Raw genomic sequence first — 16,819 nt, 5'->3', positions numbered from 1 at the left:
CTCCTGGGTGGGAGTAACAGAAGTGGTGCCCCTCTCCTGGGTGGGAGGGAGGATCACTTTGTGGGGTGGCATTTGGCCAGAGAGCAGCAGGAAAGAGTGCTCTCTAGGCAAGGGAAGTACTAAGGGCGGGATTCTGAGACAGAAAGCAGGAGACCTGTGTGGCATGGCTGCTGCAGTAAACACATGAGCCTTTGTGGCTTGTGGTCTGTGGTGAGGCCAGCTCTCAGGAGACAGATCACGGAGTGCCTCCCAGACCATGATAAACAGTGGATGCTTACCCACAGGGCTGTGGGAAGCCAGTGGTTTCCAGCAGGGGTATATCATCTGACATCTTAGTCTGCTTTGAGGAGAGATTGTAGAAGCAGGGAAGCCAGGTGGGAGCTTACTGTGGGATCCAGGCCAGGGCTGAAGGACCTTAGCAATGGACAGGTAAGAAATGGTCTTAGTCCTTGTAGAAGACTTAGTGGGAGGAAGGGGAAAAGAGAAATATGTGGATTGGCACCTCCTGAGGTCAGGAACCTGGAGGGGAAGCAGGAGTTGATACAGTTGTGTAACTGTGTTAAGGGTAAGGTGCCTGTGTATCCTGCATGTGAGGCCACATGCAGCTTGGGAGTCCTAGTTTACCAGCACACTGACATGTTTGGGGAGGGATCCAACTGTGGATCCTGAGGGCTCCTAGGTCTAGAGATTGGCAAGAAGAGCTAAAGGAGGAAGCAGCAGCCAGAGAGGAGGCGGGAGTGGGTGTGGAAGGAGGAAATCCTCAAAGGAGAGTGTTCTCATGGCCAAAGAGAATGCCATACTTGATCTCCATAAGAAGTAGTAACTGTGTCCTGGCCGTTGATAGCTCTGATGTGACAATGGACAGCAGGGGGGTGGGGGAAAGAGTCTGTAAGGGAAGAGGGCATCTGAGTCTGTCTATGCTGCCTGCACTTGGTACTGGGATCTGGCTCCCCTGGGAGACAGAAGGCAAAGGAGGAATGCTGCCTATATAGTGCAGCAAAGCTCTCCATGTCCATCTTAGTTGACAGTCAAAGAGTTAGAGGTGATTGTTGTAGAGTGGCTGCTGCCCATGTCTGATTAGGGCAGGGGGCTGCTGGGCAGTAATATCTTCTTGCCCAGCTCTTATCTGACTTGGCCAGCTGTGGGGCAGGCATGTTCAGGGGAAGGGACCATGCTCTGTCACCACAGTTGGAACTCAGTGTGGTGGTAGGCAGCCTTAGGTTTATACAAGGGTCCCAGGGACAAGGGTACATGGCAGAGGCTGGCTAGGAGGCTACAAGGTTCCTTGAGTCATAGGAGCTCATCTGTGTCTGGGGTGTCTCCCTGTCTGGGTTCTGTCATCTGGCAAGACTGGCATCCCCCTGTCTGCTTCCCTGTCTTGGCAGGAATGCAGCTGGCAAAGACGGTAAGGAGCGCCTGGGTGGTTCAGTGCTGGAGCAGATCCCCTTCCTCCAGAACTGCGAGGATGAGGACAGCGATGAGGACGATGAGCTGGACAGTGTGCAACACAAGAAGCAGCGTGTGAGGGTGAGTCCTCCACTTCTGTCCTGGCTTCTGCCCTGGGGCTTCTCTGGCCCCAGGTAATGCCCTATCCCAGCCTTCCATTTATGCTCCCACAGGCCAGCTCAGTGCCCTGACCCATTGCCTCCCTTCAGCTAGCCTGCCCCCAACCCTAATTTGAATGTTTTGTTTTGTTTTTACTGTGTCTCTTGCTTTCTGTCCCCATGTCCTGAAAAATGTGTGAGTATGGGGTCTCAGTAAAAAAATGTGTAAATGGAGTAAATGTGCCTGGGCTCAGGCCTGGTGACACCTGGGGAGTCAGTATGATCTGGGGGGTTCTCGTCTGCTGTTGTGGTCAGGACCCTTGCCTGTGGACACTGACCTTATCAGCATGTCCTCACATCTGGCTCCCAGTATGGTCCTACCTTCAGGCCCCTATGCTTTTTTTCTTCTACTCAAGATTCTATCATTGGTTATGGTGTGGCCTTAGCTGTCCAGTAAGCAAATGCTGAGCCCTTCACAGCTTAGCTATGAGCAGGAAATGGGACAAGAAGATACAGGTCTAGAGCACAAGTGGATCGGTAGTGACCAGGGGTAGCCATCTGCAGGATGGACTGAGGTGGAGGCAGAGATACCAGATGTGGGGAAGACCTCAGCTTTCCCTGAAGCCCACCTTTCCAGATGTAGAGTCTGTGGTTCTTTCCCATTCTGTCCAGGCACTCCTTCTCTATTTTTCCCTGGGTCTCCTGGGGCCACCAGAGTTCTGTTTTGTCAGCTTCCAGAGCCCCTGGGTTCCCTCTTCAGAGTCTGAAGAAGGGACCCTTTAAGGTGTATACATGCCAAGGGAGGGGCCTTGGCTTCCACTTTGTCTCAAGGGTTCTTAGCATGACTTAGCACAGGCTCCTGTCCCGATGAGATTCTGATGGGAGCAAAACTCACAGACCTGAAATCCTAGAGGAGGCAAAAAGCTAAAATGAGTGTCTTTGAATGTGTCGACTTTGACTTGGCTTCTTGGTTCAGATGCTGGAGTCCTCTGTTCCTCCTCAGCTCCACTTGGGACTGTGTTTTCTTTGTGTGTGTGTGTGTGTGAGAGAGAGAGAGAGAGAGAAAGAGAGAGACGAAGGGAATATATGTGTGCAGTGCTATTGCTACTTTATATGGAGGCCAAAGGTCTGCTTCCTCAAGAGTTATTTACCTTGTGGTTTCTTGATTTGTTTGTTTATTTGATTTCATTTTTGGTGTTTTATGTATGTATATGTATTAGGGTTCTTGAGAGAAACAGAACTGGTAGAATAAATAGGGTGCCAGCAGGTGTGGCCTAGATTTACAGGTGGATCTTCTCACCTCAAAAGATTTAATTAAGAAAATTCCTCACAGGTATACCCACTTACTTGGGTTTTAGTTAATTCCAGATGTAGTCAAGTTGACAACCAATGATAGCCATCACTGTTTGTTGTTGTTTTCAACACAGGGTTTCTCTGTGTAGTCCTGGCTGTCCTAGAACTTGATATGTAGACCAGGATGGCCTGGAACTTAGAGATATCCTCCTACCTCTGCCTCCGGAGTGCTGTGCTTTAAAGGTTTGTGCCACCATGTCTGGTTTACCGTTAGGTCTCTCACTGGGCCTGGGCGTGCTGATAAGCCTCCAGGCTGGCTGACTAGCAAGCCTCAGAAATCCTGTCTCCTCTCCCCGGCACAGAATTGCAAGTATGTGCTGTCATTCTTTGTACACGGGTGCTGGGGATTGAACTCGGGGCCTGATGCTTGTTTGGCAAGCCTGCATCCTCTGAACCATCTCCCAGCCTTTCACGACTTTCTTTTGAGTCCAGACACTGCTGAATGTGAGGGAAGTGGCCCTCACATGCTCTTAGCTCCTCACAGCAGAAGTTATTCTTCGCCTTATTTTGGTTTTGTGTTCTTTGGTTCTGGTGATCAAAATCAGGGCCACACATATGCCAGACAAGCACTCTGTCCCTAACTTCATCCCAGCCCATTTGTTTGCTTTTGAGGCAGAGTCTCATGCTGTATTTGAGGGCAGCCCAGACGCTTGGCTTATCCTTCTGCCTCAGCCTCCTGAGTACTAGTCCAGGCATGAGCCATCACACCCATCTTATCACTAACTGTTGGATACTGGTGAGGCCTGTGCATGTTCACTGTACTTGTCCCCCATGGCCTGTGGGCACATTTGTGTGTATGTCTGAGTGTTGTTATTTCTAGAATCAAACCCTCCTCTACCCAGGGAGTCTGCTGTGCCCTGGGGAGCCATAGTCTGCTGGTGCTGCCCAAGGTTTGGGCCCAGTTTGAATTTGGGGACCTTGGGCAATTGGCTATGTTCTGTCTAGCTTGTTCCCATGAGTATAGGATAAGAAGAAGAAGAGTTGTAATTTGGGTCACTGTTGACAGGGCTGTGGAGTAGACTGAAGCCATGTCTGAAAGCTCCTTCTGTGAGTCACTGGTTCTTGCTCAAACAAGCATCTTAGTGAGAAATGTGTGTCAGTTTCATGCTCAGAATGGAAATACAGGGTTCTGTTCATCCTCCTGCAGATGTGTGTCTCTGTATGTCCCCAGGGGTTGTATCATAACTTCCTGAGAGCAAAGCTGTGAGGAGAGGTACATGAGTGCCCAGTGTAGAGGCAGAGGAGGGTCCACCCAGAGAGTCCAGATTAGGCTTTGGGAACTGAGCTGATGGTTTGACTCTTTCTGGGAACCAGAATGGTTTGATTTCTGGACTCCAGCCCCTTTCCCCACTTCTTTCCCAACCCTAGCTCCCATCCAAGGCCCTAGTTCCTGAAATGGAAGACGAAGATGAGGAAGATGACTCAGAAGATGCCATCAATGAGTTTGATTTTCTGGGCTCAGGAGAAGATGGGGAAGGGTCTCCAGATCCTCGACGTTGTGCTTCAGAGGGGAACCCGCATGAGTTGGGTGAGCTGGGGACTGACTGACAGGCCTGATTAGGACAGGATCTAACCCTGCATACTTCAGCTGCTTCCTGTCCAGGGCTCTGCCCGGACGGATATACTTCCCGAGATGGGTCAAGGATAGCTCAAGCCCCAAGCCAGGCCCTTACCCTTCCCTGGAAAGTCCCTGCAAGCTGTATTCAAATGGTCCTGCCAGAAGTCAAGCTCTGGTCCTCACAGCTAGTGTCAGTGCCTATCCAGCTCAAGCAGGGGCCAGGATGGTGGAGAAGGGGGTTGGGGCTGTACCTTCCTGTCTATGACTCCTGGCCAGAAGAGCATTGGTGTTCCTGGGCCTGGGGCAGGGCCAGGATTTGCCTGCCATCTCTCACTGGGTCCCTGCCATTCTGTTTCCTCGGTATGTCCCTCCTTGGGGTCAGGGCTTTACAGCTGCCACTATGGCAGGAAAGCCAGTAGCAGTGTGGAGGGCTTCCCTGAGAGATTGGGTAGGACTGGTGGAGACTCTTACTCATGCCTCTTCCATGCAGAAAGCCGCCGGGTCAAACTCCAGGGAATTCTTGCTGACCTCCGGGATGTGGATGGGCTGCCCCCTAAAGTGACTGTCCCACCTCCTGGCACACCCCAGCCCCGGCCTCATGAAGGTAATCTCCAGCCCTAAACTCCAGGCCCTTTGGGTCCATGACAGAGGGAGGCTGCAGAGCTAAGCCTGGGGCTTCTATGTCCTCAGAGGTAAGGCCCAGCCTCCAGTCTGCAGCCTCCCTATCCCAAAAGGTCGTCTGTCTGTCTGTCTCCCTCTCTTTTTGTCTGTCCTCCCTTGTCTGTCTGTCTGTCTCTGTCTTCCTTTCCAGCTGCGATTCTTGATCCTGTCTTCCTGCCTCTCTTCCTTGCTCCTCATCCTTTCTGCCTCTCTCTGCCTCTCTCTCTCTCCCTGGCCCTGTCTGCCCCACCCACCCCTCCCCTCTACCAGGTTCCTTTGGCTTCTCCTCAGACGTCTTCATCATGGACACTATCGGGGGCGGGGAGGTGAGCCTGGGGGACTTGGCAGATCTCACCGTCACCAATGACAACGACCTCAGCTGTGATGTAAGTTCTTGGGGTGCCCCATCAGTTCTTGGCTCAGCTCTGACCATGCTACAGGCCTGGGTTCTGTCCCTTTCATGTGAGGACTGTGAGAGGTCATTCTATAGCCCCAGCAGGCAACTTGAACACATTGTGCCTTACAGGGAGGTGCCTGGCAAACACCTCACTGAGGGGTAAGGTCTGAAAGGCACAGGAGTTTCTTCACTCTATGCCTTCCCTCTTTGAGGATGGAGGGAGATGAGTGCCAGCCATGCTTCCCCAACTCAGGGCACTCTGTCATGAGTGGAACAGCTGGGCTGGAATGAAGGAGCCTGTGACTGGCATTCTTTGCTGTGTACCGTGGATGGGTCACTGGGACTTTCTGGGGTGGGTTTGAATGAATTTTCCCAGGGCAGAAGGTGCTCATGTAACTGACCCCAGTGAGGTTGGGGCATGTGGAGAATGCAGAAGTGAGGCTAGGCAGGATCTTCTTGGGAGTGCACTGCAGGGTTCCTGCACCTGCCCCACAGTGGTCCTTCAGGGCGTGGGGAACCCATCTGAGCACAAATCTTTCAGTTCCTAAGAATCATGGTGGACGTGCCAGCAGAGCCCAGGTGAACAGGTGTCTCCCAAACTTGGCCTTCCCCTCCCAGTGAGCAGCTTCACCTTGTAGGACAGGACACATGCTTTCAGAGCATCTTTCCCAGGGCCTGATGGCTCTGCTTCCCAACCTTCTCTTCCCCGGGAACTTGTCCCAGACTCTCCAGTCAAGACAAGTTTCTGGGACTTTGTAGCTTCAGGACCTATCTTGCAATTACTCTGACTTTCCCCCAACCCCAGCTTCCTTCGAGAGCCCAGGACCAGCTGTCACTGCACTACAGCTTTCTGTTGCTTTTGCTTAGGATGAAACAAATTGCAGGGTTCCGAATGGGACCCACTGTCATGCCTGCCATTGACCTTTCCAGCTTATTCTCATGTGGCATGCTTCTGTGTATCCCAGCCTTGCTGCCTCCTGCCTCAGGGTCTTTCTCCGGTCTCTTTCCCTTCCCGGGTTCTGGCTACATCCTGCATTTTGTCACTACCTCATGAGAGCCTTTCAGCCCCTGCAGGAGAGGCTAGGCTGCCTTGGTGTCCCCTCCTCATCCTCACAGTTCCTGGTTCTGTGGATTTACGACTTGCCTGTCTCCCTGAGGGGCCTCTGAACTGTGAGGCCCCAAAGAGTCAGGCTCCTCTGGCCCCTTCACAGCCTCCTGTGTTGCTAAAACCTGTTGAGTATGTATGAAGGGGTCTTCTGGGCACACAGAAGGGAATGTCAGGCTAGGCCAATCAGTTCCAGGCTGAATGGGGTGGTGTCAGTGTCAGCATGAGTGCTGGGATACACAAGAAGACACTGAGGCAGCTCCCCATCTCCAGCTGTCTGACAGCAAAGATGCCTTCAAGAAGACATGGAACCCCAAGTTTACCCTCCGCTCACACTATGATGGCATCCGCTCCCTGGCCTTCCACCACAGCCAGTCAGCACTACTTACTGCCTCTGAGGATGGTACACTCAAACTGTGGAACCTTCAGAAGGCAGTCACGGCCAAGAAGTAAGAGTGCCACCCTGGAGGGGCGGGGCCTTAGGACCTGGGGTCTCAGTGATGGGATTCCTCTTTTTCTCACAGAAATGCTGCACTGGACGTGGAGCCAATTCACGCTTTCCGAGCTCACAGGTAGGGAGATGCCTGAGCCTGCTCTCAGCTCTGTATGCCACAGCATGTGCTAGGCTGCTGCCTGCTGCCCTGGAGGCCTGGAATAGCAGACAGTCTCTGTCCTGGGCCTTCTGTATAGTAGACCCTTGGTACTCCCCTTACTCAAGGGCCATGTTGGTTCCTATTGTGGTTTCACTGAGGCCCTTCCAAACATAAAGGAAGTGGGTAGGAGACAGACTGCTTTCCCAGCTGACACAGCCAGAGCGTAGAGGCCAAATTCCCAATGGCATCCTTTAAAAATACCTAGAGACTGATGAGATGGCTCAGTGGGTAAGGTACCTCCTACTAAGCTTGACATCCCAAGTTTGATCCCCAGGACTCATGGTAGGAGGCGAGAACTGACTACATAGAGTTGTCCTCTGACCTCCACGTGTGCACTGTGATCTGTGGCAATAAACACATTTAAACTACTTTTAAAAATAGCTAGGAGAGCCAGTCATGGTGTTACACACCTGTAATCCCAGCACTCGGGCAGCAGAGTTCGATACCAGTCTGGTCTACAGAGTAAGTTCCAGGACAGCGAGGGCTACACAGAGAAACCCTGTCTCGAAAAACAAAACAAAAACTATGAGAAATCCTTAAGCTCCTATGAGCAAGGAAGGCTTAAGCCTTAGCTGCCTTGTGTTACCTGCCTTTCCACCTTGCAGGGGCCCTGTCCTGGCAGTCACCATGGGCAACAACAGCGAGTACTGTTACAGTGGTGGAGCTGATGCCCGAATACACAGCTGGAAGATTCCTGACCTCAACATGGACCCATATGATGGCTATGGTGAGACCCTGCCCACCCACATCTCATGTCACAGCGTGGGAAGTAGCTCTCTCGGGCTCCCAGTCTGATTCAGCTTTGGTGGGTGGGGCAGAGGGAGATGAGGCAGGAGTGGTAGGGAGGGAGGGCTGGGCTGCATCTGAGAGTCAGCAGGAGTTGGCTTTTGGGAAAGCAGAGGGTAGCTAGCCTTGTAGGACTAGAGTGGGCTTGGCCAGCTTGGTGGACTGCTGTTTGTTCGTGCGGACCAGCCAAGGTCATGCTCTAAGTCGGGGGGGTTGTAGAAACAAAGGAGATGAGCTGAGAGGCAACAGTGGGGCCGTATGGCAAGAGTTAAGTAGGGGAGCTGGAGCTGGGGATCAGTAGGTAGAGTGCATACCTAGTACAGACAAAGCCCTGGGTCCCCTCCCAACACCACGTGAGCCAGGCGTGATGGTGCACAACAATAATTCAGGAGAGGTAGAGGGAAAAGGGTCATAATTCCAGGGTCATTATTGGCTCCATAGGGAATCTGAGGCCAACCTGGACTATATGAACCCCTATCTTAAAAACAAAACCCAAGATCTAAATCTTTAATCCAGGAGGCAAAGGCATGCAAAGCTCTGAGTCCAAGGGTAGCCTGGTCTAGGCCAGCCAAAGCAACATAGTGAGAACCTGTTTCCAAAAATGAAAAATAATGAATGGATGGATAGATAGATAGATAGATAGATAGATAGATAGATAGATAGATAGATAGATAGATAGATAGATAAAGAGTTGCTGGTTCACCCTGTAATGGATCAGTAGTGGCAGGAGGCTAACCACAAGAGCAAGACCACCGTGATTTCTGTGTCGGGTTCCAGGCCTGCCGTGCCACATACCAATCAATTCAACATAGTGAATCCTTCCATCCTTGTCACAAAAAGACGTCTTCTCTACCCCAAGAAAAAGCTAAAGGGGAAGCCAAGCACAGTGGTACACTCCAGTAGTCTTAGCGCACAGGAGTCTGAGGCAGGAGGATTTTAAGTTCCAAGTATGCCTGTTTTACATAGAAAGCTCTTGTCTCAAACTAACAGTACATAGGACCAGCAAGATGGCCAAGCAGGTAAAGGCTCCTGCCACCACCCCTCATGATCTGAGTTCAGTCCCCAGAACCCACACTGTAGAAGGAAAGAACCAACTCCCACACCTTGTCCTCTTCCTGCCACACGGGAGCCTTGGCCACACACACACACACATACACGCACACACACACTGAACAGCAGCCGGGTTGTGGTGGTGCATGCTTTTAATCGCAGCACTCAAAAGGGGGCAGGTGGATCTTTGTGAGTCTGAGGCCAGCCTGGTCTTCAGAGTGAGTTCCAGGACAGCCAGAGACCTTATTTCCAAACCCCTCCCCCCAAAATACTGGACAGATAAGCCAGTGTGTGGGCAGGTAGATGATGGATAAGAGTTAAAGGGAGCACAGACCTGTGTTCTTGGGTCTCTCATCTTCCTGAGCACATCTTTCTGTATTAACTCCTGTGTCTTTGTTTACTCTGTTCTGAAACAGGGTCTTGCTTGCTCTGTCTTAAGCCCAGATGTTAATACCTGACAATGGTAGAACACACCTTTAATCCAGGCCAACCTGGTCTACAGAGTGAGCTCCAGGACAGCCAGGGCTACACAGAGAAACCTGGTCTCGAAAGTCTGTTTTACTAGGAGAAGCGGACACTAAGCCCCAACCCTAACTAAGCTATTTGCAATTGATCCCTGCTAGAAGAAGGAAAATGTGTATCAGTCACACTCCAGGCAGGCCTCATACCCAGGAGTAGTTGGGCCACACAAAATAAACTCCATGTTGTTGGGGTTGATTTTATTTTATTTACTTTTTGGCACTTTTTGCTTTTGTATATGCTCTGTCTTTAGTCAGATTTTTTTTTTTTGTTTTTCTTCTATTTCTGAGAGAAAGAACGAAGTTTGGTGGGTAAGGTGTTGGGAGGATCAGGGAAGAGTTGGGGAGGGAAAGAGATGGTTACAACTCATTTTATGAAAAATAAATCTTTAAATACATTTTTAAAAAATGTCTTACGGGCTAGGTGTAGTCATGCACACCTTTAATTCCAGCACTCAGGAGGCAGAGGCAGGCAGAGCTTAGTGAGTTAGAGGCCAACTGGGGCTACACAGTGAGATTCTTTCTCAGAAAAAGAGAGAGAGAGAATGTCTTCAAATAGATTCCGACCCTGTTTAATTAAAAAAGGGTTTTTGATTTGTTTTTTGTTTTTGTTTTTTTTAAAGATTTTATTTTATGTGTAGGAGCATTGTTTTCATGCACAGAGAAGAGGGAATCAAATTCCATTACAGATGGTTGTGAGCCACCATGTGGTTGCTGGGAATTGAACTCAGGTCCTCTGGAAGAACAGCCAGTGCTCTTAACCACTGAGCCATCTCTCCAGCCCCTTGATTTGTTTTTTTGAGACAGGATTTCTCTGTGTAGCCCTGGCTATCCTGGAACTCTATATGGACCCAGCTACCCTTGAACTAACAGATCTGCCTGCCTCTGCCTGCACATGTTTTTAAAATTTTTTAAGAAGTTAATTTTTTTTTTAAGTGAAGAGGTACCCAGAATTCCTCACCTCAGTGCCCTTGCCCTACTCCTTAATGCTTGGTTTACTCCTTTTTACATGTCTTTGTACATAAGGTTGTGAGCCACTGTCTAGGCGCTGAGAACCAAGCCTGCCATAAAAGCAAATGTTCTTACCCACTCAGCCATCTCTCCAGCCCCACCTCCACCCCTTTTAAAGACAGGGTCTCACTTTGCTGTCCTGGCCATTCTGAAAATCTTTATGTAGACCAGATTGGCCTCATACAGAGATCATTCTGCTCTGCCTCCCAGGTGCTGTTTTACTTTTTAACATGGCCTTGTGCTAAATTTGTTGTGCACAGTACTTACTGTCAAGGTAACAGTCATCTGGGAAGGTCAAGAATGCTAAGTGAACTGCCAGGTGTCAGCTGGCCTTGACCCAGGACTGTGTAGAGTCCAACAGCTGGAGAGACCACAGAAGGTTCTTAGAGCAGCAGAGGTTGTGAGAAACTAGCAAAAAGACGTTCCAGGGGCTGAAAGGGGAGCCAACCTTGGTCAGCAGAGACATCCCTGTCTCTTGTTCCACTGGTGCGCTGAGCTGCTGACTATGGCCCTGGGGAGACAGTGAATGAGGAAGCCTCATTTTCTAAGCTGTTGAACTGCTTCCTGAGGCCTAGAAACTACCCAGAGGAGCTTGTGGGCAGTGGGCAGTTGTCTAGGTCACAGCAGAGCTGCAGTCCTTGGGCTATCCAGTGGGGCTTGTGTCCCTAACAGCCTATTTCCTCCTGGCCTGCCCAGACCCAAGTGTGCTGAGCCATGTCCTGGAAGGCCATGGGGATGCTGTGTGGGGTCTGGCCTTCAGTCCCACCTCCCAGCGCCTAGCATCCTGCTCTGCTGATGGCACCATCCGCATCTGGGATCCTAGCAGCAGTGGTCCAAGCTGCCTTTGTACCTTCCCCATGGCTGGAGGTGAGTGTTGACCCCTAATGTTTCACAAGCAGGATGCAGAGTCCAGGGCTCAGGAGTGGCTTCTGAGGAGGCCCCCCAGCCACAGGGCAGGACTGGCCCCTTGAGTAGCTTTCTCTCCCTTGTGCTCTCAGAACACGGGATCCCCACCTCAGTGGCCTTCACCAGCACCGAGCCTGCCCATGTTGTGGCCTCCTTTCGTTCTGGTGATACTGTTCTTTATGACTTGGAAGCCGGCAGCGCCCTCCTCACATTGGAGTCCCGAGGGAGCAGTGGTGAGGCCCTTGGCCAGGCAGGCCAATGGGACTGGGGTCTGAATGCCCATAGGACCCCAGTTCCTCCTGTGGTTCTGGGGACCTAGCCATCAGTCAGATCAGAACGTTTCCTATGTGCCCTCAGGGGCCACAAGCAGGAAGGAAACAAGGCTCAGTGGTAGCAGGCAGCTTGACACAGTGGGCTGGGTAGCATGTCCCCAATTGCAGAAGTGGCCTGCCCCTCTTGCCTCCTCAGTCCCATCAGTCTTTTCCCCTCTCCCCACTGACCTTCCAGGCCCAACACAGATCAACCAAGTGGTGAGTCACCCAAATCAGCCCCTCACCATCACTGCGCATGACGATAGGGGTATTCGATTCCTGGACAATCGGACAGGTGAGACCCAGCCTTAGTTGTCCCCTCACTGTGGTTTTGGGAGGTAGGGGAGGGGCAGGGGGAGGCAGGCAGAGCACACTGAGACTGCCGAATCCTATTGTCTACCTTACAAGCTCTCAGATGCCCCACCTCCTTGGGTCCTCACCTTCCCAGATAAGCCCAGTAATAGGGGACTGCTAGCCACTCTGTATCCCTCCTTCCAGGTAAGTCCGTGCATTCCATGGTTGCCCACCTGGACGCTGTCACCTGCCTAGCCGTGGACCCCAATGGCGTGTTTTTGATGTCAGGAAGTAAGTTGGATCCCTCTTGCTGTCCCTTTATCAGAAGGGTTGGAGGCAAAGAGGAGGAGTTGCAGCCTTGGGCAGGCAACTCCACTCTTGAGTGTGCTAGAAGTCCCTGCCATATCCTCATTGGCTGTTCTTGTAGCCCTGCCTGGAGTTTGTCCTTTGTTGCAGGCATGTGGTGATTGGCCCAGATCCCCTCAGAGTTTGAGGACTTGGTCCTTCTCTGCTTTCAGATGCAGGCTCATAAGCTGTCGAATGAGTGGATACGTCCCTCAGACTAGTGACAGCTGCAGTGAGTGTGTGCACATTGCTTACAGATGTGCTTGTGCTGTGGGAGGCTTGGAGAGAATCACAGCTTGCTCTGCCTGATGTTACCGTGTACTGCTGGCTGAGCAGCTACACCCCAGGCCTCCTTGGTCCTTGTGTCGTGGTATCAGACCCAGTACTGATACAGGCAAGCTTAAGATCTGAGGCTCTAGGCTGCTCGTCCAGAGGACCTGAGTTCAAGTCCCAGCAACCACATGGTGGCTCAGAGAGATCCGATGCCCTCTTCTGGCATGGAGATACAGCACTCATATACATAATAAGATATATAAATTAGTAAGTCTTTAAAGAGGCTCTGCTTTCTGAGCTGAGTCCCTGGAGCTGCACTGGCTTGAGGAACAGAACCTCAGGCTAGTCAGGCCCTCTCATGCCCAGCAAAGGCCCTGGTCCAGGCTGGTCTGCTGGTATTACTTCTACCCTCAAGTCCCTGCAGCCTCAAATCCCTGGGCAGCCATCAGTCCTCATTGGCTGCTTGCTTGGAGCCCTCCTTTGCCATCCCTCTACCTGGAAGGCTTCCCCATTCCTTAAGCCACATCCTTTGACCTATTACCTGGAGCTAGTGTCTGCTGTTTTCTTTTTTCCCTGGCTGTGCTGGGGATAGAACCCAGGGCCTTGGACTGGCCATGCACAGCCACTGAGCCACACCCACTGCTTCCAGCTGTTCTTGCTCAGTTTCCCTGCAGGCTGAGAGCTGCCTGTTTTTGTGCAGCATTCCTCCCAGGGTCCTTACATATACTTGGCAGTTAGCAGAATGGTTGACAGGATGGGGACAGAAAGGCTTCCCTTAGGGCAGAGCCATGGGAGGAAGAGGGCTGAGCTGCTTCCGCCCCAAGGCTTTTACATGAGGCCAGGTGAAGGGTTCAAACCCCAGATCTGGGCTGAAGCTTGGTGACAGCCTTTTCTGCTCTACACCTGTGCAGGCCATGACTGTTCTCTGCGCTTATGGAGCCTAGACAACAAGACATGTGTGCAGGAGATCACAGCCCACCGCAAGAAGCACGAGGAGGCCATCCATGCAGTGGCCTGCCATCCCAGCAAGGCACTTATCGCCAGTGCTGGTGCTGATGCCCTAGCCAAGGTCTTCGTATGATCCCACCTGGCCTCGCCCTGGCTGCAGTGGCAGGGAATGGGGCCAGGCCAGTGGGGCTGAGGTAAGGGCCAGGGGCCATTTATATTCTAGATAGGAATGCAGAAGCTCAGTGTCCTTGCCCCAGAAGACACCCCCATATTTTGGCCCCCACCCATCACCCACTTGCCTATCAGTCTGAGTTGTGCCAAAGCCCACAGTCCTGTGAGAATAAATGAGGCTTCCCTGAAAAGACAGAGGGAGGAATTGAGGCTAGAGTGGGACTTTGTCCAAACTAACTGTCTTCGCTTTGTCTCTGCAGGCAGCCCCCAGCCTTCCTCAAAAGGCACAGAGTCTTGGCCTCTTTCATCTTCCTGGAGCCTGGTGGTGCTAATGGCCCTTTTCCCAGGAATCACCCCTCAAGGATGGCATCTGGGGTTTCTTCTCATGCCCCAGCCCCAACTCCTGACAGTGTCATCCTGAGTTTGGCACAGCTAGGGCTAGGTGTCCTTGGGGGTCTGTTTTTTGTCCAAGATGATAGAAGGTGCCCCCGGCTCCACCCTAGAGTGCCACCCTCCCTCACCCATCAGATGAAAGACTGTGCTGAGAGGGGTTTCCTGTGGTCCTTCTGTGTGGGCCCCAGGTTGTGTCCTCTTGGACCTCAGTCCCTTCCTCCTACTTTCCAACACTAACCAAGTTTCTGGGGCCAGGCCTTCCTGGGGAGGGCCTCCACTCCTCTGGGCACTGTCCTAGCCACAGGCCCTCCTTGAGATGTAGAGGTGGAGTGGGCCCTGGGCCCCTAGCTTGATGTATATCTGTATAAAGGAATGGGATTAATGGCGCCCACCCCACATTATCACTGTGTGATAGTCTGTCAAGTCTCCTCCCAACTCCACACTTTTGCCTCTATTTATTTCACTCTTTATTTGGGTTCCACCTTGTGCCCTTGGTTCTCCCTCCAGGTTCCTGTTTATAAGCCCCATCCTTTTTGCCCCCAACTTGTATGTGAAAACAAACAAACAAAAAAACAGTCTCAATAAACCCTTTGGAGTAAGATAGGTTCCCCAGGCCATCTGTCAAGGGCATAGTGGACAGTGGGGGAAGGCCACTCCCTCTGCCTTGGCTGAGTGGAGTCTGCTGAGGGATATATGGATTGGGGTTTTGTAGTAGAATGGGGTAGGGTACTAGGTGCCGTGTCAGTGGAAGGGCGGAAGTAGGAGCACATGACTGAATTTCTGTGAGCCCCTACTTTTTGTCCCTGAACATGTCTTCCCGGGGGCAGTGAACTGGTGAACAGATGCTGTGATGTGGCAATAAACAATTTAGTTGAGCGAGCCCTTGCCTGCTCAGGAGCTGAGAGCTAAAGCTCCTTTCGTGCCTTGATCCCATTCCTGGACTGACAGAACAGGAATGGAGTTGACAAGCCCACCAGTGACCTAGAGAGAGGACAGGCAGGTGCCTGGCCTTCATAGCAGTGCAGAGTTCCACCCCATCCCCATTTAATGTCAACTTGTAGGGGTTATGCTTTCATCAACTCAGGTGTGATGCTTTCATCACACCTCAGAAAGTGCGGTGTGGCACTGGGAGTCCCATACCACAGAGGAAGAGAGTGAGAAGGTCTGCTCAAGGACTCTTCCTGCTGATTCCCCTGCCGGCATGTCCCACAGCCTCCACCTTGTAGCCCCTCCACAAGATCAAGGGGTGAAAAGGGCTGACTCCGAGTCCCAGAGGCCACCCAGTGAACGTGTTGGGGACACACCCATCCTGGAGAAGGTGCAGGTGGGCATGTGGTTTTTAGGTGACACTCAGCGGCCAGGCTAGGAGCTCCACATGGCCTTGCCTCCCCCCATCCTTCTTGGTTCTGTGCAGCTTCCTCAGGTGGTAGTTTGGATTTTGGCTCCAGCCTCAGACAACGTTCCCCAGCCCCTGCCCCCCTCCCCCCACCCCGGATGTGGTGACAGCCTGAATTGTACCGACTTTCAGCTGCCCCCAAGCAGCACTGAACCAGTAAGGGCAGTCTCTTGTGGACAAGTTGCTGCTCTCTAAAGCTCCAGCTTCCTTAACCAGTACCCACTGCCTGATTATTAGGGTAGAAGTCAGAATTGCTCCTGACGGGGTTGGGGTTGATGCACAGGCCTGGCTCATAGGCTGTAGGTAGATGCTGACTTTTTAGATTTCCTGTTACTGTACTATTACTTATTGCAGAGAAGCGCAGGGGTCAGAGGACAACCCACAGGAGCTGTGTCTCCTTTGATTTTGTGTCTCCAGGATTGAACTTGGGTCAGTGAGCTTGGCGGCAAGTGGCATGATATCAGCAGTGAGATGTTGGGTAGTGCAGTTAACCAGCCCCCCCCCCCCCCCAATCCCTGAGTGGTTTCAGGGCCCTCCTTTTGCTCTGCAAAATGTAAGGGCAGCCACACCGACTCTACTTTAGCTGTTCCAGGCACCTGTAGTTCATCTCCGGAATATAACCTCATGACAGGAAAACGAAAGCTCACAGTGGGGAAGCCCCTACCTCAAGTCACAGCCAAAAAGGTGTGCTCATCGGATCTCATGAGAGGTCTGTGATGTGGTTTTGCCTTTTGGCATGCCACTTTGGTTGGGGGACCTGACACTAAGCTCTCCTTTTCGTCCTGAGGCCTCGATTTCCCGCCTGCTTACTGGACTGTTGTTGAGCTAGGGACGTGTGTGTGTGTGTGTGTTGGGGAGGTGGGGGGGGGGCATTAGGAGCGAGAGCCGGAAAGCCACCGGACTTGACACCGATTTCCGATCCTTTGCCTGCGGTGGGCGCCGGATGTGGGCCAGCCTGACAGCTCCCTCCTACTGCGACCAAGCGCCTGCCCCTCCTGCGCGCCGTGGGGCACTGCAGCGAAAAGTCAACTTCCCAGGCTGGAGCCTGTGAAGGAAGACCTTCCCCTCCCACCCTCCTCCTACCCCTGCCACCAAATTCCCCCCAAGTCCCTGGTGAGGAGTCCCTCCTTCCCCTTCCGCCCCAGGC

The 16,819-nt window shown here is 52.1% G+C and overlaps 1 protein-coding gene across 1 annotated transcript in view; it reads left to right on the top strand.

The window, feature by feature from the left end:
* The window catches only part of Strn4 (striatin 4), a gene marked incomplete at its 5' end in the record, with an annotated part of 19,958 nt that extends 5,081 nt beyond the window's left edge, over window positions 1–14,877 (top strand). The window contains 13 exon segments of the mRNA XM_055615483.1: window positions 1,386–1,527; window positions 4,266–4,425; window positions 4,946–5,059; window positions 5,407–5,501; window positions 6,891–7,066; window positions 7,142–7,189; window positions 7,876–7,997; window positions 11,332–11,502; window positions 11,634–11,774; window positions 12,049–12,147; window positions 12,351–12,437; window positions 13,676–13,906; window positions 14,144–14,877. Of these exon segments, the coding sequence (XP_055471458.1) occupies window positions 1,386–1,527; window positions 4,266–4,425; window positions 4,946–5,059; window positions 5,407–5,501; window positions 6,891–7,066; window positions 7,142–7,189; window positions 7,876–7,997; window positions 11,332–11,502; window positions 11,634–11,774; window positions 12,049–12,147; window positions 12,351–12,437; window positions 13,676–13,845 (1,525 nt within the window). The 3' untranslated portion in view covers window positions 13,846–13,906; window positions 14,144–14,877.
* Window positions 14,878–16,819: the final 1,942 nt, after the last annotated feature.

Source organism: Psammomys obesus, unplaced genomic scaffold (genome assembly GCF_907164565.1).
Source record: "Psammomys obesus unplaced genomic scaffold, mPsaObe1.curated_primary_1811, whole genome shotgun sequence".
Lineage (NCBI taxonomy): Eukaryota > Metazoa > Chordata > Mammalia > Rodentia > Muridae > Psammomys > Psammomys obesus.
This window is presented reverse-complemented; position numbering and strand designations above follow the sequence as displayed.